Genomic DNA, 18,466 nt, shown 5'->3' with positions numbered 1-18,466 from the left:
CAAAGCGTTGCGTGTGTTGATGCCGTGTCTCGCCGGGCAGATGCCTGAGACATGCCCTTTTCCGTATCTACAAGTGAGACAGCCAAACGAAACGTTCACGTCCAAACCCAGCGAATAGACTACCTCCACTCTAGAACTTGCACAGTGTTTGCATAGTCTCTTTTGTGCTTTGCGACGTCTCCTTGACCACCTTGATAAGGTCTTTGAACCTGTCCAGTGTCAGTCTCTGTCTTCCCAACATTCATGTCTAACACTAACTCGGGATTCCCTGCATCTTGTACATATTCATACAGAAAGCTCTCGCTCGTTGTCACTGTGGCGCCTTCATGTCTCAGCCTTGCCAGCGCAATGGGTACCTCCTCTTTGTTGCAGCTGCTTACACCATCCGCGATGATGTAGACTTTGTGGCCGAATCGGAGGAGGTCGAGCGTAGTCTGGGTGATGCATATGTGGCTTTCGATACCGACGACGATGCAGGAGAGGGGACCTGGGACGTTGAGCGAATCGAGAGCTTGTTTGACTTCTGGTGTTCTAGGGGTGTTAGTCAAACGTGTCCAAATTCTGGGTGAGAAATTAGACCTACATCATAGAAAACAAAGTCTTGTCAAGGTGACAGACCGTCTTGATACCATCGGGCTGGTCCAACATCAATTCTGGACATGTCTCGCCCAAGCGCGCTTTATTCTGGGTTGTCGCGAATACGGGGATGTTGAATAGCTGGCCTAGTGTTTTTAGCAACCTCGAATGAATAGTTGGGAGATTTCGTATGTAATCGATGGTGAGGCGGGGGAAACACGCCAAATGCATTCTTACGTCCACATACTAGCCTTCAGCAACTTCTGCGCCGTCGCAACAACTCTCGGAAACTCATCAATCGCCGGCCGAAACTTGTCCTGCAAGTCGCAAATACTGCCTCATATTTAGCCCATGCAGTCATCCAACCGTCGAAATGCATACAAGAGAGCGGGGTTCGCTATGATGCGGGCATCAGCCATTATGCTACAACATGGTTGCTGAGCTGCCTACCAATCCGTCGCTGAGCCATGGCTGAATGTATTGTTCTTTGAGCGGTGATGTAGGAGTGGAAAGACGCTGTTGGTCGGGCGATGCGAGGAATGAGTAGTTGTAGCATGGTTAGTGGTCAGACGCGCATCATGTCGCACGCGATGCCGAGATTGGAGGGGTGACGTGGGAGGTTCGGTAGAGGGGTATTGCGCCCGCCGTAATTGGATCTTCCCCCACGCTTTAGCTCAACCGTTTGCCCGAACGTACGGTGCGAGTGCGAAGCGAAGCGCGTCATGTTTATTTATTCTAACCTTGGTTTTATCGTCTAAAACTACCAAGTCTCTTGACGATAGCGTCCATCCTTTTCCATACCGACCAAGTACTTCTCTGCGCCTTCTCTATCCATGGGACCGTGCTCTTGGAACGCTTCTATCAGGGCTTCGCGTACCGCTTGGGGCATCTTTCCCGAAGATCCGCATATGTACAAGATGCCAGACTTTTGGAATAGATGGGAGAAGATAAGTGATGATTGCTGACGAACAATGTCTTGCACGTAGACTTTTTGGCGCTGGAAGCGTTAGCGTGGGGGCGAAGGGGACTAAACGATGAAGTATCTACCTGATCTCGGGAGAAGGCGGTAAACACTTCCAGTGGTACACCGGAAGACTTTAGCGCGGCCCATTCATCTTTGAAGAAGTAGTCCGACTTGGCATTCCTACAGCCGAAAAAGAGGACATCTTTGCTTTCCTGCCCTTGCGCATGTCCATTTTGCAGCTGCTTCGCCTCTTCGCGCCAGAGCATACGTTGGTATACCAAAGACCGCATAGGTGCGACACCGGTCCCGGGTCCGATCATAACGACGGGCCTATTCAATTCTTCCTTACTCACGCCAAGGCCCCCACGAGAAAGGGTGACTGTGATCTCTTGGCCCGGTGTGAATGAGGCAATGTATCGCGTAGCAACACCCTGTCGTATCCGTTTGATGACTGTCTTGTACTTTACAATCGCAATCAATAGCTCAATCTTCGTTTTCCTTTCCACGTCCGCAGTGGGATTCATTGCACTTGCAATACTGAATTGACGGCCACGCAGAACGGGGATAATGCTGCATACGCGCTGCCATGGTATCTTGACAGACTCAAATTCTTGCAAGACTTCCAAGATACTACGGCGAGGACGGCTAGTGTAGTCGTATAGCTCATCGATGTATTGTGGATCTGTGAACTCGAGTAGTCGTGCTTTGTGGAACTCGTCAGATGTATAGTGTGCGAGTTGAGCGAAGAATGAACGCCGTGGTATTGCGATGATGTCGAGGTGGTTGGTCAAGAGGCGTCGTAGTGTTATCGTGCTTTCTGGCTTTAGGGTCCTAATGGGTGGGATTGCGTTTGGTGGTGTGGATGGCGAAGGAGTGAAGCGTAGGGGCATGTCAGCAACGGATGTCCAGCCCATGCACTCGAGAAATTGGGAGACGTCAGAGGGGAAGTTCTTCGGGTAGATGGTAAGCACGTCACCGGGACTGTATGGATGTGTCTCTGGAATTTCAAACTTGATGTGTCGAACGTCCTGCCAGTGGGTTGTGGGGGTGACCCGTTCATTGCTGGTAATCTTGGCAGTGAGTCCGCCAGGAATGTCTAGGAGATCATTGGGAGGGACGTCAGCGTCACCATTGGCTACAGACTTTGCGTCGGTGTTGTCTGCAACCTCGAGCAGCCATTTAGGCTCTAGTAAAACGTCGTCCGGTATCGGCTCGAGATTTTCAGGTAGAGGGCACGAGTCAAGAAGATGCTGGCGAAGTTTGGTCGACCATGGCAGAAAGGAGCCGTCGATACTTGCAGGTCAGATACACAGAAGAGGAGTAGTATTTGATAATGACATACCCTTCTGGGTGCTGTTCGTCAGATTCCCCACGATCGCATATCGGCTGGGCACCGAGCTGGACCAGGCGGTTGTAGAGCTTACGGTGCGCCCAGTTGTACTTTGGGTACGAAGTATCACCAAGACCAAACGACGCAAACCGCATCTGCTGCAGACATCCCGGCCGCAGACGAGCACTTCGGATTGCCTTCCAAAACTTTTGACTGTTTGGTGGGAGATCTCCCTGGCCAGTGGTCGATATGGATATGAGAACCACGTGATATTGCAGCAGTTGTTTCTACCAGAGGTCAACCATCGTCGCCAACACAGCACGGCCACTAACATACAAGACTGATGGCATTTAACTCAGCAACCTCCGTCTCGAATCGCAGGCGTTCTGCAACCCTCCCCATTTCCTCAGCCACATCTTGCGCATTGCCCGTCTCGGAGCCATAGACAACTAGGGCGCGGTGTGAACTCGACATGGCCAACTCAGCAGTACACTTGGTGAGGCTAGCTGCAAGGCGAGAAGGGAAATTTGAGCGGCAGGCCCCCCGGACCCGTCGCATGAAGAAGCGGTGCACTAGCGGACACGTCAACGGCAGGCGGGTCTCTCCTGTTAGCGCCGTGGGGCGACTCGACGTCTGGTGTGGCGTTCTCCCCATAGCTGTGGCGTCGCCTCGCTTGCAGACTGGCTTAGGTAAGCAGAGCATTCCAACCGTCAGTCGTCGCGTCGTCGCAGCGACAAGGCAGGGCTCTGATCACTTTGCGAGCCAAGCCGGCCGTTGCAGCCTTGTTTGTCGATGCACTCTGCACTAGTCGCCGTTTCCCCTATCGTGCACAGTGAAGGCTGAGGTGGAGCTGCGCAGGGGCCGCTTCCGTTTCCCAAAGTGGTCAAGCTCCATGGCTGCGTTCTTCAAAATAATCCAGCCCGCTCCCTTCCATTCCCCCCTTCAAGTCAACCACAGAGACAAACAACGCACCCCATCAATCCACACCTCTCTCAACCTTCCCCGGGCTCGTAGCTACCCACTCCACACCCCCCTCGTCAACAGTTCCACCAACAGGCGGTTCGACAATCCCATCAACCACTCAATAATCCACTGCTGTTCAAGGTTACCTTTACCGGTCAAACCAGGACTCCAAGTTTCCTCAACTTTACTACACGCCGATTCCAATCCCGTGTTCGTCAACCAAAAAAACTTCAGCAATCATGTCCGCACCTGTCGACAGTGTAACCGCCCAGATGGCCACCACCTCCCTCAACGACGCCGCTCCTGCCACCACGACGGAGAGCACGGCCGCTCAACAGCCCACCGCAGCCGAGGACGAGGCTGTGCGTGCGAGCGCCGCTGAGGGCAGGCGACTTTACATTGGAAACCTCGCGTATGCGACCACCGAGGGGGAGTTGAAGGACTTCTTCAAGGACTACCTGGTGTATGGACCCTGAATTGGCATGACGCACTAAGCTAACACGTTGCACAGCGAGTCCACGACCATCCCCACTAACCCACGCACCTCGCGCCCCGTCGGCTACGCCTTTGTGGCTCTGTCGACCCCGTCCGAGGCTGAGCGTGCTATTGCTGAGCTCAACGGCAAGGCCATTCTTGACCGCAAGGTCTCCATCCAGCTTGCCCGCACTCCCGAGGCCCATGCTGAGGGTGCCGGTAGCGGTGCCGAGGGCAACACTGGCGAGGCCCGCCGCCGCACCTCTACTCGTGGACGTGGTCGCGGCCGTGGTCGTGGTGGCCGCGCTGGCCGAGGTGGACGTGCTGTAAGTAACCTGCATTCTATTGTGAAGCATCGCTGACAAGAATGTCCAAGAAGGCCGATGCCGAGGGCGCTGAACAGGTCGAGCTCTCCAACGAGGCCCCTGCCGACTCTACTCCTACAAATGTACCCGGCCAAGTTGCTCCCCTAACCGAGACTACGAACGAAGCGCTTACCGCAAAGAAGGGTGCCGACAAGTCCGCCGCTCCCCGTGAGCCCCGTGAACGCAAGCAGCGCGGTCCTCCCGAGGATGGCGTTCCTTCCAAGACCAAGGTCATGGTTGCCAACCTGCCATACGACCTGAAGGAGGATAGGGTATGTTTTGGACTGTGTTTTGGACTGTAGTGTAGTGCATTACTGACATGTGTAGCTTCTCGAGATCTTCAAGGACTACTCTCCCACTCAGGCCAAGATCGCCCTCCGCCCCATTCCCCGTTTCATGGTCAAGAAGCTCCAGGCTCGCGGTGAGCCCCGCAAGGGCCGTGGCTTCGGTTTCGTCACCCTTGGTTCCGAGGAGCTCCAGCAAAAGGCTTGCTCCGAGATGAACGGCAAGGAGATTGAGGGCCGTGAGATTGCCGTTAAGGTCGCGATCGACTCGCCCGGTAAGGAGGACGACGCTCCCGAGGGTGCTGCCGAGGGTGAGGCTGCTCCCACTGAGGCCGCTGCCGCCACCGAGACTCCGGAGAAGGCTGCGGACACGGCTGCTGAGACTCCAGCTGCTGCTACTCCCGCTGCTTAGGTAGCGGCTGCTGCTTAGTCGCGCTCGACTTGAGTTGCGTCACGGCACTGCGCTGTGGCTTGTACGAAGACTCTGGCTATCGACATCTACCATTTAGCGTGATAGATATAGACTAGAGCCTAACATGTTAGCATCCGAGGTATGGGTATATCCGCAAAAGTGTGAATTTGGAGTCTATCATGGCATGGGTCTTTAGGTGGACTATATCGGATTCACAATGATTACGGACTTTGAGTTAGCGAAATGATATGATGAACAAGCTCGTGACGAGCTGATGATACATGACTGATTCTTATATGACTGGTGCTTTGGTTGAAAAGTGAGATGTGAGGAGTGATACACGTTGAAGATATGTTAGTGGTATAAAGTGGAATAGAGGAGGTTTAGTGGTATGACGTGATATATACTATATGAAGTGATGTAGTGTATATGTATAGACAAGATTGGTATCATTCCAGAACATGGGCAAACTAGTCTAAAGCAAACAAATCTATCAAAAGGCCCCTGCGCTGGTATGAAACTAAGTTAAAGTACCCATTTCCAACGCCAACACCAACATATGCATGTTGAAGCCCAATACATCTAATGGCCGTGCGAATGCGCATGACCTATCTGTGTCACGAGCGGGAGCAGCATGCCCAGCATGACGATGCCAATGTCGCCCTTGGACAAACTATTGCCACCTGGATAAGCGTCCATGTATCCGTTTGTAGTAGGGTCCTCGTTCCCGTGCTGCGATGTAGCCTCAGACATGGAGTGCATAGCGACGTATCTGTCAACGTTAGCAGGATATCAAAGGGTTGGGGGAGGGGCGAGGAAAAGACTTACAAAAAGGTTCCACCAGAAAAACACAAGACCCAGCCTGTTGCCCAGGTCAAGCCCTCATCGCCGCCGAGATGGTTGCGGCCGAACATGTGGACAATGGCCCAGGTTGCTATCGCGCCAGCTGGAGCTGCTAAGCTGAAGAAGGCAAGATGAGTTCGGGCTTTGCGTTTCGAGAGACCTTGTTTGAGGAGGACGGAGGTGAGGCCAAACGCTGCAGGGGCCTTGTGAAGCATGATTGCGAAGAAGATGACTAGGGAGAGAGATGTAGATTCGGCGGTTGATGAAGCGCCCAGAGCAATGCCATCAGCGCAGGCGTGGACTACGAGGCCAATGGTGGCTGCTGGCGTTTTCTTGGTAGGCGGAGGGGGTAGACCTGGTGTAGCTAGAGGAGTTACCGCCGCACTTTGCACGCCCATTCCGTTGAGACTGAGGGACGAGGAATTGTGCGGCCCTCGTGCTAGGTTCGAGAGGGAGATGTGCATTGGTTGGTATTTTGGTTGGTTAGACGCCAGGGCTTCTGGCAGGTGTTCAACCAGGAACATGAGTATGTATCCTAGGATCAACGCAACGCCAATGTATGCGTGTGGGCTGGGTCCATCTTCGTGGCCGGCCTCCATGTGCTTGTGGGCTGCTTCGTCGTCCTCGGGTGCGTGTACACGGCTATGTCCCTCCTTGTGGCCTTCGGTCGAGTCGTCGTCGCCGCCCTTTTGGGGGTGTCCATCTTCCACTGGCTTCTCCTTTTCTGCCGTTTCCTTCATCTTCCTCAGTTGCGCGTCAATTGCCGTCTTATCGCTGCTTAGATCCGCGGTGCTCGTACCACCGATGAGCGACGCCTTTTTCGCTTGATCTGCTCTTTTCCATGCCGGAAACCTGGGCGCGAGTGGCAGTGCTCTTTCCAGCGACGGCATAGACGGCTGGGCAACGCTCCGTGCGCTGTGCGTATGCGCCTTGCCTCCTGCGCTATACATTGTCTCGATACCTTCGGGTATAATGACGATCAGCGATGTACCGACAAGCACACCGGTTCCAAGGAGTGTGATAATGCGTAGTCGACGAGTCGACAGGTTAAAGGAGAGTGGAAGGCTGCCAGCGAGGAAAGAACTGTGCTTGTCAGCTATCTACAACTACCAGACATGTCGTCGACGTCGAAAACATACGCAACGCCCATGACGGTGCTCAGAGCGAGCAGCATAAGCAACCCTTCCCACATGGTGAAGTCGTGTGCAGTCGTGTGCAGTCGTGTGCAGTCGTGTGTAGTCGTGTGTCACTGTGTTTGTGCGAGCAAAAAAAGATGCGCCGGTAGGCAAAAGGAGAAGAATGACGTGAGCGCTTCAATCACTACTGGCCATGCCTCTTGTAATGGTCCGTCGCAATAAGGTTAGACTAGCGTGGGTGGAGCAGGCGCAGGTGTGGTGTTGCCTTGCCTCGTTGGCGTTGTGTCGTGTTCGAGACGATCCACTGCAACTTTTAGAGGCTTGGAATCAAGTCTCGCCTGTGACGGGTGTTGCAGGGGCGGGTCGCATGCAGGGCTGAGCTAGACGCGTCTCCCGGCGCGCTAACTCCTTCACCCGCGACGTAGTTGCTACTCCGTTTTGCTTTCAATCGCAGACGACGTCGCAAGGTATCTGCTCCTAACACGCTATTTACTTCACCGTGACCATGGAGCTCAATCTGGACGATTGTATGTACGGCCGCATGACTTTGCTCATGTATGTTAACGCCTGTAGGGGTCACCAATTCAAACGAGTGCTTCGACATCAATCTCTACCGTTCGACAAACAAAAATGGACCGGAACGCCTCTTCGACGCCTTTCATCCCAGCTACACGTATACGGTCATCGAGGAGAATGAGACGATTGCTGGCTACAAGAACCCCAGCATCCAGCTTGACTTTCGCGCAAACGACATGAAGCCCCAGCTGAAGATCTCGTTTGACCAGCAACTCGACCTCAAGAAAATCTCCCCAGACCTGAACCAGATCGACTTGTCGCCCGAGCTGTTTCGCGAATATCTCCCAGAGACGATCAACGAAGCTGCCGCACCGGCTCCTGCAGAATGGAAGCCGCCTGGTGAACGCCAGAGCTCTTTCAGCCTCCACGGAAAGCAGTACGAGATATGGAAGGCCTCTATGACGGACCCCGAGGCCAGGCGTATTTGGATAAACATGAGGTTACTGGTCATATTGTTCATCGAGGGCGCGACCATTGACGGCTTGGATGACGAGGAGACGTTGGACCGCTGGTCGCTATACCTGATGTACGACATGACGCCTCTCTCCCAAAAGAATGTGTCACCGTATACACTGGCTGGCTTCTCCACATCCTACCGCGCCTGGATATTCCCCACCTTTGAGATTGCGCGTGCCACAAAGCAGCTACCATCACCAGCCGCTAGCGTCGATGGCGATGGTGAAAAGTATACCCCGCCACGTCTGTCGCAGGACCCCGAAACCTTTCTCTTTACCGACAAGCTAGATCTCCTCCAGACGCCATCACGGGAGCGCATCTCGCAATTCCTCGTCCTCCCACCGTACCAAGGCAGATTGCTGGGAACTCGTTTGTACGACCATGTCTTCCAGGATCTGGCGACGAAGCCCTTCATCTACGAAATCCCAGTGGAAGATCCCAGTGAGGCCTTTGATGCCATGCGCGACTACGGCGACATTACCTATCTCCGCGCTCTACTTGCCTTCCAGAAACTATCCATCGCTTCGAACATTCCGCCAGAGTCGCTTCGAAAGGATTCGCCCATTCCGCGCGACCAGATCCTCGGCAATGGAATCGATCTCGAACAACTGCGCAAAGAGACCAAGATTGTTAGCAGGCAGTTCTACAGAATGGTCGAGCTGCATCTCTTGTCCACAATCCCGCCCAACAATCGCAGTCGGTCGCGAATCACGCGCAAAGCAAAGTCGAGCAACGAAAACGATCGCCGATACTACTTTTGGCGTCTGGCCCTCAAACACCGGATTTACAGTCAGAACGCAGATGCGCTGGACCAGATGGAGGATTCGGCCGAGAGGGTCGAGAAGTTGGAATCTGCTGTCGATAGTCAACAAGAGGAGTTTGAGGAGCGTCTGGAGGGATTGGAGAAGCGGCTGAGTTTGGCGGCTGATGACGCTGCCGTCCCCAGTGCGAGGACTAAGAGGAAGCGCGCTGTAGTGTTGGAGGATGATGAGGATGATGAATGGGAGGACATGGATGAGGAGTTGGAGGGAGGTACGAAGAGGAGGAGGCCGTAGGGTTGACTCTGGACATGACATCCGTGGGTTCAAGAGGGAATTGTAACTGCAGTCGTCTTGTGATTTATAGTGACGGTGGAGCCTATTGTATTCATAGTCAGGTCGTATACCCAATTGAACAATTCTCAATAGCCTGCATGCTCACTGTGAGATTAGTTGGACCCAGTAGTAATTCTCCTGGTCATGTAGCCCGGCGATTACATGCTAACTCCGCGCGGGGCAACTACCCCACGTCCAAATTTTGGAAACCAAAATAAACTTTTGATCGACATCTGCGCAAAGATATCAACTGCATTTTCTGTGATATCCGCCAGAATAAGACATTTACATTACCTTATAAACTTACAATTAGAGGCACCTGGTATCGTAAAAGCGAAGCTGGTACGATCCTCTACCAAGTTCGCAAACCAGATTTTACAACACAAAGACCCCACAATGGCAAACCGCCAATTCAACATCGCAGTGCTCATCTCAGGCAACGGCTCCAACCTCCAAGCCCTCATCGACGCATGCGCATCCGGCGCGCTGCCAAACACACGCATAACGCATGTGATATCAAAGTACGACCCACCCCAAACCACATCCCCACAAGCCAGCCAGCACTAACACCAACCGCCCAGTCGCAAAGCCGCCTACGGACTCGAGCGCGCAGCCAAAGCCTCAATACCAACAACCTACCACAACCTCGTGCCCTATAAAAAACAACACCCGTCCGACATCGACCTCGCACGCCAACAATACGACGCCGACCTCGCCAAAATCATCCTCGAATCTACACCCCGACCCGACCTCATCGTCTGCGCTGGCTGGATGCACATCGTCACACCCGCATTTCTCACGCCCATCGCCGCCGCCGGCATCAAGATAATAAACTTGCACCCTGCGTTACCGGGAGAGTTTGCGGGCGCGGGCGCGATTGAGAGGGCGTGGAAGGCGGGGCAAGAGGAGGGGTTGAAGAGGACGGGGGTTATGATTCATGAGGTTATTGCGGAAGTGGATGCTGGGGACGCGGTTGTTACACAGGAGGTTGAGTTGAGGGAGGGGGAGGCGTTGGAGGCGTTGGAGGAGAGGATTCATGAGGTGGAGCATGGGTTGATTGTTGAGGGGACGAGGAGGGTGTTGGGGAGGATTGGGGGGTTGTGAGGGGGGGAGGTGGTTTTGATACCCGGGATTAGAGAAATGTATGTGTGTATATTTGCATTTTGGCTTCATGTCTTCGGAGTGTGTGGAATATGGAATATGGAGTGTGGGGTGTGGGATGTGGAATGTACTGGCCGGTCATGGTGTATGCATCAAACTCGCCAGTTCTCACAAATTATCTCCATCCTTCCTCCCACCACATTAATCTATTCACCCACATCCCATCCCCCTTCGTACCGTCCAACCCACATACTTTCCCGCCAGACAAATCACAACTCCATCCCATTCCATTCTCTTATCTCCCATCTCCCTCCCATCTACCTCTTCTTCTTTCCCGTCGCCGTAGAATCTTTCTTTAGGTCCTTGTTAGTACCTGGTCTCGTCCCTGTATTCGTAGTTGTAGTTGTTGAAGGGCGAGTAGACGAAGAGGATGAAGTAGTATTCGTTATACTTCTTTTCGGGGCGTTGAGCGAGCTGAGAAAGCAGCTGAACGCGCGCGCAAAGTTGAAGCTCAACACCAGAAAAAATCTATCCAACAAGCTCAACAACGCAAGCGTAAAGCCTCACGAGTACTCTCACCAAGTAAGAAGCGTCAAAAACGCGCTGGCGCTGCTCACGCTGGTGTTCAAGCTGGAGATGAGCTATCTGCTACTCCAGCCAAAGTCACATCACGTGGCCGCAACGTCAACCTCCCACAAAAATATAGATACTACAAGTTGATCGCAAGCATCTAATTACAGCCCCTCTACAGAATCTCATGATAATAGCTATTGTACGTGGCTCAATAGCCTCACTTTTGAAGTGGTGGATATGGTGTTCGGCGGGGCACGAGGTGTCTCCGGGCATGAGCTGTCCGTGCACGTTATAAAACATGTTATACAACACCAAATATTTGCAAATATACCAAACATGGCTTCTCAAACAACCAGACAAGCAAGCAAATACGCTCTCTCCGCCAAGCCTCTACCAAACAAGCAAGTATGGCAGCCTATACTTGCTTGATTTGTTTGTTGCGGAGTGTGAGTATGAGGGCCCTTTAGAGGCCGGAGGTCAAGAAGAGCTGTTTGCAGCTTATGTTTCTCGTCCAGGAAGTGAGCAACAACTGCCACATAGTTCGTTCCTTCTTCAGACGTCCAGGTATCAGTTGAGAGATGGATCTTGCTTTTGGTAAGATGGAGCTTTTCTTTTAGCCAAGTACGCCTCCCACCATCACCGTCCCACATCTCTTTAATCTAAGCGCTAAGAGTTGACGAGATCTTTGGCAGAACCTTATCCATATCCTCTAGGCAGCTGGTAAAGATGTTACAGGTGCGTTGATGCGTCGCTTGTCGAAAGGTAAGGTCAAGATTAACAGCCTAGTCAATAAACTCGCTCTTAAACCGAAAGTCATTAAATACTAAGCGCCGGCTTCTAAGATATAGTATGGAGCTCGTTTTTCCCTTAGCTATGTCGAACGGATTTGACGCCACTCGTTTGTAGCCGAATTCTTCGAGTTTGTGCAGATGCTTTAGGTGATAAATGATACTAGTAGTAGCCCCACTGTTAAATAGCGCGGAATTACGCTGGCCACTAATATAGCAGTACTTGCAGAGCCAGAACTTGTTATCTCCATCTGTTGTAAGCTGCGCGCCGTGTTTGTAGATTGCCGAGGATTAGGCTTTAGAGTTAAGGGTACGCTTGTGAGGCTGACGGTATCGAATTAATAGCAGTGGCTTCCTTTTATAGCGAATTTTGTCCCATTTAATATAGAAAGTGCATTAAGTAGATGTCGGCAGCTCTCTTTCACGGGTGGTTGGTGTAGAGGTCTCATAGGTTGGGGTTGAAACCAAACTTAGGGTTCCTAGGCGGCTCTCTGAGGTAGAGCTAGGGGGCTCGGAGGGGGTTTTAGGCAGAGAAGAACGTGTAGATCTCCCACGAGGCTAAAAGAACAAGTGAGAAGACATATTAGCTTAGAATTTGGTAGCCTTGTAAATAAAGACTGGAGGTGTTAGATTTTTCACGGCACATCTGGCTCTTTGTGCGTGTCAGATATTCACTCTCATCTGGAATACTGATGAAATAGGTAATGAATGGTGATGATGTTGATTATTGATTGTGTGTTTGTTCTGTCTACGGTTGTGGGCACACCTAGGGGGTGCCAAGCCTTCCTGTGATCCGATTGGCTCTCACAGATGCCGGGTCGCGCTAGTCTAACCCAGCGTCTGTACGCTCTCATCTTCAACAGTGCTATTATCTGACAGTGCGACTCCAGCCAATCACGATTTTGCGGAGTGCCCACCCGGTGAAGTCATAATTGGTTCGCTTAGCTAGCGTCACCTAACTCATCTTCGACATGCCTAGTACAGTAATTCTATCAAGCAACTTAAAGTTACTTTAAGTATTGTGAAAACCCTTGCTTGTGTTTGCTTGAATAAACCTTTACTTTACTTGCTTGTTACGCAATCAAGTAATGTCAAGCAAGCAGGTCAAGTAACTTGGTTGTTGGACACACTGCTAGGCAGAGATGTCAACAAGCAAGTCAAGCTGGCTTGATTCTTATCGATTGCAGATCACAGACAATATAGAGGCTCGTGCACAGTGGCACGTCCCAGAGAATGGTCTGTGATCTGCAATCGATAAGAATCAAGCCAGCTTGACTTGCTTGTTGACATCTCTGCTGCTAGGGACAGAACCTGGTGTTGTGCTGGCCACTCTGTGGAGATATCGTGAGATTCTCGTATCTCGCCAAGCTCATGCTCTAGGAAGACACGTAAGTCGTGTTCAATCGTACTCCTTTGGACTTCGTGAAGGACTAGATCTTGGTATGTGCCGTTCAGCATCTTCTTGAAGCCACAGTCCGCAACAATCAATTAAGTGGGTCCTAGAAGGTTCAGATTGGATTGATTGATTACCGCTTTAAGCCTAGTAGTTACCTATAGGAGTTTAAGCCCTACCTAGATAGGTAAGTGGGTCTAGGAGAGTGACCGGATTGAATTGATTGTTGCGGAGTCTACTTGAAGCCAAGGCGAATGTGGAGCTCCGGCCGACTAGTTACAACGATCTGTAACGGCATTAGTCGGATGTCCTTCGTCCGAGCAAGCAGCTGGAGGATGGTTCGAATATCTTGCTCTTGCTCACATTCGTCTAATGCGTCTATCACGACAATCCGCGCTGAAGCCTGTGAACAAGCTTGTTGGATCTCTAAGAGTGGCTGCAAGATCAGCTTCTCGAACTGGTCTTTCATGCCCAGAAACGGATAAGCTTCGAGAGATCACAGTCGTACTGATTGCTGCTTGTACGACTCTTATAGAGGACCTGACGCTTCTCATTAGTGACCCTCTACCTCCAAACTCTGCCCGGCGCGCATTCCTCATGCCAGTTGTACGACTCTGTTTTAGGTGGTTGATGAATAGATCGAGGGTTATATTTGTGAAGAGCATAGTCGATTCATTCAAGACTACGATCATACTTCTCGTGTCTACGATGGATCTTGCTACTAAGATTCATCGGAATGTCCCTTATTCGACAAGGTGAGCTTCGTGTGTACGAATCGCTATTGTGTGGCCCGCTAACAAATACATAGGCAGCCCCTCATAACACAAGTTGCAAGCAGCATCATGTTTGCAGAGGATGCAACAGAAACTTTGTGTAGATACAAAGACTGTCAAGACATCCAGAGCGAAAATAATTCTTATGTGAACCTTACCGCAGGCTCAAACACACCAAAGCAAATCGGAAGTCCAACACCGGAACCTGAGCAAGCATCGGTATTGCTTCATAGTAGACCTGTTTCCGACAGATATGATGAAACAAGTACTACAGAGGCGCACAACCAGATTAGCACGAGCGCTCTGAACTTCGATGACACAGAGTACTATGTGCAGCTCTCTCATGGCTGCAATCGGATGATTGAGATTCAACAGATGTCATGTGCACTGGCACAGACTGTGCTTGAAAGTACTGCTGCTAAACCTGGACGGACCTCGCAACCTACATCACACGTTCCTTTATCAGAATCAGAAAGTCCGTTCACAGCCCGAGAGAGTGCTCAACCAAGATCTAGCTCCCAAAAAGATTCTACAACTTTGCAGAGCAAAAGACACGAACCTGCAATTGATGCTATAGATCAAGTCCAACATTTAGACGATCTATTGCGCCATAAAGACCGTTCAGGCCACCAAACACCACTCCGACATGGAAATGACGCTTATCCAGCCACTTCTGGAGATGCGCCCAGAGTAGTAGAGTCGGTACATAACAATCTCTCGGCGTCAATGCCGCTTCCGCTTAAGCCGCAAACCATATACAATGAAGTACAAGCAGCATATGATGACGGCGAAGATCTTGTTCCGCGCGAACATGCTCAGTCAATACCGAGAGAGCTTCCAACTCCACCCTTAGAGAACACAAAGCCTATATCGCCATCGCCGCCCTTTGTTGCTAAGGAGGAATCTATGCTTACAAAATTAGAGAAGTTACTGCTTCGCAGAGAGGAAGAGCTTGAAGATGAAAAAGAGAAAGAAAGAAACAGAGTAGAGAACGCAAAGTTCGACAGGCTAGAAAAAATACTAATCTCTCAGCAAGAAGCAAAGATTGAAAAGGAGGCGGCAAGGAAAGCAGCAAAAGAAGCCGAGGAACAAGCAGTTGCAGAAGCGCGAAAGCAAGGAAACATGGATAAACTAGAAAAGCCGGAGAAGCTTATCCTAGCACAGAAGGATGAGCAGTTGAAAAGAGAGAAAGCACTCGAAGCAGTGCGGCGGGCAGAAATGGCCGAGGTCGATGCAAGGCAAGCTGAGAGAGCAGCCGTGCCGATCCTGTTCGAGGACGCCATCGGTCGGAAGTTCTCATGCCCTTGGCAAACGTGCAAAACATAGAAGGTACACGATCTAATAATCACAGATTCATTCATCTTAACTAACTACGACAGGGACTGGAGGAGTTTATACATCAGATCGGTATTGATGTGAGAACGATGGACGAATTAGTCGACAATCGGCAATACGATCTAACAAAAGATGATCTTATAGTCCCCCCGCACTTGTGGGAAAGCATGGTGCAGCCTGGTTCATTGGTCATAATGCGCTCCAGGGACTCTGTCGCCGATAAAAGCACTCCATGGCTCAGAAGGTCTTTAAGAAGACCAGTGTCTTCTAGCGAAGGGCTACATTTGCGTTTCAGGGTGAGTGATAGGTTTTGATAGGATTGTGGCGATGCTAATGAGCAAAGCAGATTTAGCAACTACTCTTTTTTATCACGCACAACTGGTGAGGCCTTCGCCGTCGCGGCGGTCCTCCTGCATACGGAAGAGGAAGCGGTGCAGGATGGCGTCGTCGGCTGCCTCCAGGCCTTGCTCTGCGAGGACCTGTTCGTACGCGCGGAAGAGTGCGCTCGAGGTTGATGGCACACTGCGAGATCCATTCGAAGTGCGACGGCCGTTGGATAAAAGCGCCGCACTTGCTGTCTGTGCGCGCTGGATTATATCATACAGCGTGTTAATAGCTGCCAAATATTAGCACTCTTTCCTCCATCACACCCACCGCCCTTCCTTCTACTCACCTCCATCGGTCAATTCCTCTTTCAGTAGATCAGTTCCAGCCCCAGTCTCGTTTCCATGCGTGTCATCGCCCCCGGTACTCGTTGGGGGAAGCATTCGTGCACGCGACTCGTCCGTCTCTTGCGCTTGCAAAACAACATGGGCGGAGCGCGAAGCTGCAATTTCCAAAAAGCGGCGTGTGGTGAAAATCTGGTCGGACACGCGCGCATAGTAAGCATGAATCGTAGGGATGTGAGGTGGTGAAAGTGAAGAGTGCGTGTGAGACAAACGAACGCACCTTTGTTGTTCGCGCAGGTGGTTGGGCGACGTGAACGGCTCCACCTGCACTACCGTCCGTGCGCATCCAATGCAACAGGTCAGCCAATGCAACACCAAAACCACACTAGTATACTAAAAGATGAGGCTGTAGAGCCACCCACAATAGCTATTATCGCGAGATTTTGTAGTGTAGTAGTAATTATATTATTGCGATAAACTTACGCTACTTATATTTACTTGGTACCTTGGTGGTGCGGCCCTGGCGGGTCGTTTGAGTTGGGACGACAGGTGCAGCCACCTCGGCTTGTACACGTCGTGCAGCATCACTAACACCTTTTTGACGCTTCTGCTTTTGAGAGGAGCTTTGTGAGGCCTTACGCTTGCCGTTTTGGGACTGTTGTATAGCTTTTTGAGAGTCGCGAGCTGCTTTTCGATGCTCTTTTTCAGCCCGTTCTTTCTCTCGCTTCTTCTCCCTCGCCTCCTTGAGCCTCTCTCTCTTAACACGCTTCTGTTCGGCCTCCTGAAGCTTGTTGAGTCGCGATTGCTCCTTCTCCTGAGCCCTCTCTGCTTTTTGTGCTTTTTCGAGTTGTAGTTGTTGTTGTCGAGCCGCCTCATCGTCCCGAGCCTGACGGACCTTCTTGGGAGACCAGAAGACGGCTCCACCGCTATACTCATGAGGATTGTTGAGTTGTAGAGTGTAGGACTTCTTTTCCCGCCCATTTCTGATGCCCATAGCCCGCCGGAGGCCCCTTACTTCATGCCTAAGGAGGCTTGCCTGGGTGGAGATGTGATGGAGACTTCGGCGAAGCTTTTTGACCTCCTTATTGCGTTGATCTTTCACCTGACGTCGTATTATACTCTCTATTTTGACCCAGTCTTCTTCAGAAAAGCATGAAGATGAGCCGTCATCTGAATTGTAGCCCCCTTTGACGAATCTTTTAAGTATAACCTCGGCATTAGGGGGGTAAATACCTGTAGCTTCAAAGGACTTTATGATCGTTGGAGGCTTAAAAGCAGTACACCAGGCGCTCCAGAAGAGGTGAAAGAAGTCTCCTTTTACTATTGGGAGCAGCCCCTGGCTGTCCTGAAGGTACTTCGCGAGCTCATTTGAGTAGGCGTCCGAGAGAGGTTTGAACAACGATACATCCAGGGGTTGAAGCGTGTGGGTAGCGTGAGAGGGAAAGACGGCGAGGAGGATCTTGTTGTCGTTACAGAAATTGATAAAGTCCATAGTAACATGAGATCCATGGCCATCAAGGATGAGTAATCGGTACCCATTGACTCCTGAACGCCTCGTCTCCCTTATGAACACCTCCTTGAGCTAGGCAAGCCCTATATCGTTGTTCGTCCAGCCCGTTGGAGAAGACGCCACGAAGACTGAGTGCTTTTCGGCGTCAATAGCGTCAACCCATGAGGCTTGTAGGGTCCCAGCGTCCGATTGGAAGATGAGGGATGGACTCAAGGCTGTACCATCGGCGCAAACGCATGCCAATACAGTAATTCATTGAGTATTGCTATCTTGAAGGCATGCCCTAACCCCCTTTTGATCATATAACACCTTGTCAAACACGCGTTTTGATCGCCCAAGGCATCCAATTTGAAACCCCTTTTCATCCATATTGTAGATCTGAGTAGGTTGCACCCCATACTCCATCATTTTGGCATGCAGAAGCTCAAAATACAACTTGTATTTAGCCCCTGAGTCAGCTTTGTGACGTTTGCGGTCCATCCCAGAGGTGTAGCGCGATATGAGTTCTGATGGGTGTCTTCTTAGAAACCGGGAAACCCAGGTTTCTGAGACCTCTTTTCCAGCCAAAGACGACGCAAAATTGCGTATCATTGTCCTCGTAGGTGGCAAACGTCGCTCGGAGAGCCCCCTGATGTACTCTACAAGCTCCTTCTCTTGTTGTGGGTGGAGGAGACGATGCATAGTCCCCCTAGGCTGCGTTTTGCCTTGGTGTCTTCGAACGAGCGTAGAAAGCTCAACACCAAACATTTTCGCGATTTGGCGGTACGAGAAATTATTGCCAGCCTCACGCGATTCCAAAAATTCAATCGCTTCTTGAATGGGGTCCATATTGGTGGAGTTATGACGCGTTTT

General features: G+C 51.3%; 10 protein-coding genes across 10 annotated transcripts; 4 read left to right on the top strand and 6 right to left on the bottom strand.

The window, feature by feature from the left end:
* Positions 1-130: 130 nt before the first annotated feature.
* Positions 131-995, bottom strand: PtrM4_124500 (isochorismatase domain-containing protein 2A, mitochondrial precursor; the record flags this gene model as incomplete). Its single annotated transcript, XM_001939573.2, has 5 exons — positions 131-209; positions 259-531; positions 584-722; positions 824-909; positions 958-995. 5 exons carry the CDS (start codon positions 993-995, stop codon positions 131-133), a joined length of 615 nt encoding a protein of 204 aa, XP_001939608.2.
* A 341-nt stretch (positions 996-1,336) lies between these two features.
* PtrM4_124490 (CysJ, Sulfite reductase, alpha subunit (flavoprotein)) lies at positions 1,337-3,344 on the bottom strand (the record flags this gene model as incomplete). Its single annotated transcript, XM_001939572.1, has 4 exons — positions 1,337-1,573; positions 1,624-2,833; positions 2,883-3,157; positions 3,207-3,344. The coding sequence occupies 4 exons, from the start codon at positions 3,342-3,344 to the stop codon at positions 1,337-1,339; spliced, it is 1,860 nt and encodes a 619-aa protein (XP_001939607.1).
* A 728-nt stretch (positions 3,345-4,072) lies between these two features.
* Positions 4,073-4,309, top strand: PtrM4_124480 (RRM-1 domain containing protein; the record flags this gene model as incomplete). The annotated part of the gene is made up of 1 exon (XM_001939571.2): positions 4,073-4,309. One exon carries the CDS (start codon positions 4,073-4,075, stop codon positions 4,307-4,309), a length of 237 nt encoding a protein of 78 aa, XP_001939606.2.
* Positions 4,310-4,674: 365 nt separating this feature from the next.
* PtrM4_124470 (uncharacterized protein) lies at positions 4,675-4,974 on the top strand (the record flags this gene model as incomplete). Its single annotated transcript, XM_066108659.1, has 1 exon — positions 4,675-4,974. The coding sequence occupies one exon, from the start codon at positions 4,675-4,677 to the stop codon at positions 4,972-4,974; it is 300 nt and encodes a 99-aa protein (XP_065960651.1).
* A 976-nt stretch (positions 4,975-5,950) lies between these two features.
* On the bottom strand, positions 5,951-7,361 carry PtrM4_124460 (divalent heavy-metal cations transporter; the record flags this gene model as incomplete). The annotated part of the gene is made up of 3 exons (XM_001939570.2): positions 5,951-6,140; positions 6,197-7,294; positions 7,351-7,361. 3 exons carry the CDS (start codon positions 7,359-7,361, stop codon positions 5,951-5,953), a joined length of 1,299 nt encoding a protein of 432 aa, XP_001939605.2.
* A 491-nt stretch (positions 7,362-7,852) lies between these two features.
* Positions 7,853-10,577, top strand: PtrM4_124450 (putative histone acetyltransferase type b catalytic subunit protein; the record flags this gene model as incomplete). Its single annotated transcript, XM_001939569.2, has 4 exons — positions 7,853-7,874; positions 7,921-9,324; positions 9,787-9,994; positions 10,055-10,577. 4 exons carry the CDS (start codon positions 7,853-7,855, stop codon positions 10,575-10,577), a joined length of 2,157 nt encoding a protein of 718 aa, XP_001939604.2.
* Positions 10,578-13,700: 3,123 nt separating this feature from the next.
* PtrM4_124440 (Trichoplein multi-domain protein) lies at positions 13,701-15,427 on the top strand (the record flags this gene model as incomplete). The annotated part of the gene is made up of 2 exons (XM_001939567.2): positions 13,701-14,083; positions 14,137-15,427. 2 exons carry the CDS (start codon positions 13,701-13,703, stop codon positions 15,425-15,427), a joined length of 1,674 nt encoding a protein of 557 aa, XP_001939602.2.
* A 377-nt stretch (positions 15,428-15,804) lies between these two features.
* On the bottom strand, positions 15,805-16,203 carry PtrM4_124430 (uncharacterized protein; the record flags this gene model as incomplete). The annotated part of the gene is made up of 2 exons (XM_066108658.1): positions 15,805-16,052; positions 16,110-16,203. The coding sequence occupies 2 exons, from the start codon at positions 16,201-16,203 to the stop codon at positions 15,805-15,807; spliced, it is 342 nt and encodes a 113-aa protein (XP_065960650.1).
* A 385-nt stretch (positions 16,204-16,588) lies between these two features.
* Positions 16,589-17,098, bottom strand: PtrM4_124420 (uncharacterized protein; the record flags this gene model as incomplete). The annotated part of the gene is made up of 1 exon (XM_066108657.1): positions 16,589-17,098. One exon carries the CDS (start codon positions 17,096-17,098, stop codon positions 16,589-16,591), a length of 510 nt encoding a protein of 169 aa, XP_065960649.1.
* A 768-nt stretch (positions 17,099-17,866) lies between these two features.
* PtrM4_124410 (uncharacterized protein) lies at positions 17,867-18,442 on the bottom strand (the record flags this gene model as incomplete). Its single annotated transcript, XM_066108656.1, has 1 exon — positions 17,867-18,442. The coding sequence occupies one exon, from the start codon at positions 18,440-18,442 to the stop codon at positions 17,867-17,869; it is 576 nt and encodes a 191-aa protein (XP_065960648.1).
* Between the last annotated feature and the right edge of the window lie 24 nt (positions 18,443-18,466).

Source organism: Pyrenophora tritici-repentis, chromosome 7 (genome assembly GCF_003171515.1).
Source record: "Pyrenophora tritici-repentis strain M4 chromosome 7, whole genome shotgun sequence".
Classification (NCBI taxonomy): Eukaryota; Fungi; Ascomycota; class Dothideomycetes; order Pleosporales; family Pleosporaceae; genus Pyrenophora; species Pyrenophora tritici-repentis.
The sequence above is the reverse complement of the archived record's forward strand: the minus strand, read 5'-3'. Positions and strand labels throughout refer to the sequence as shown.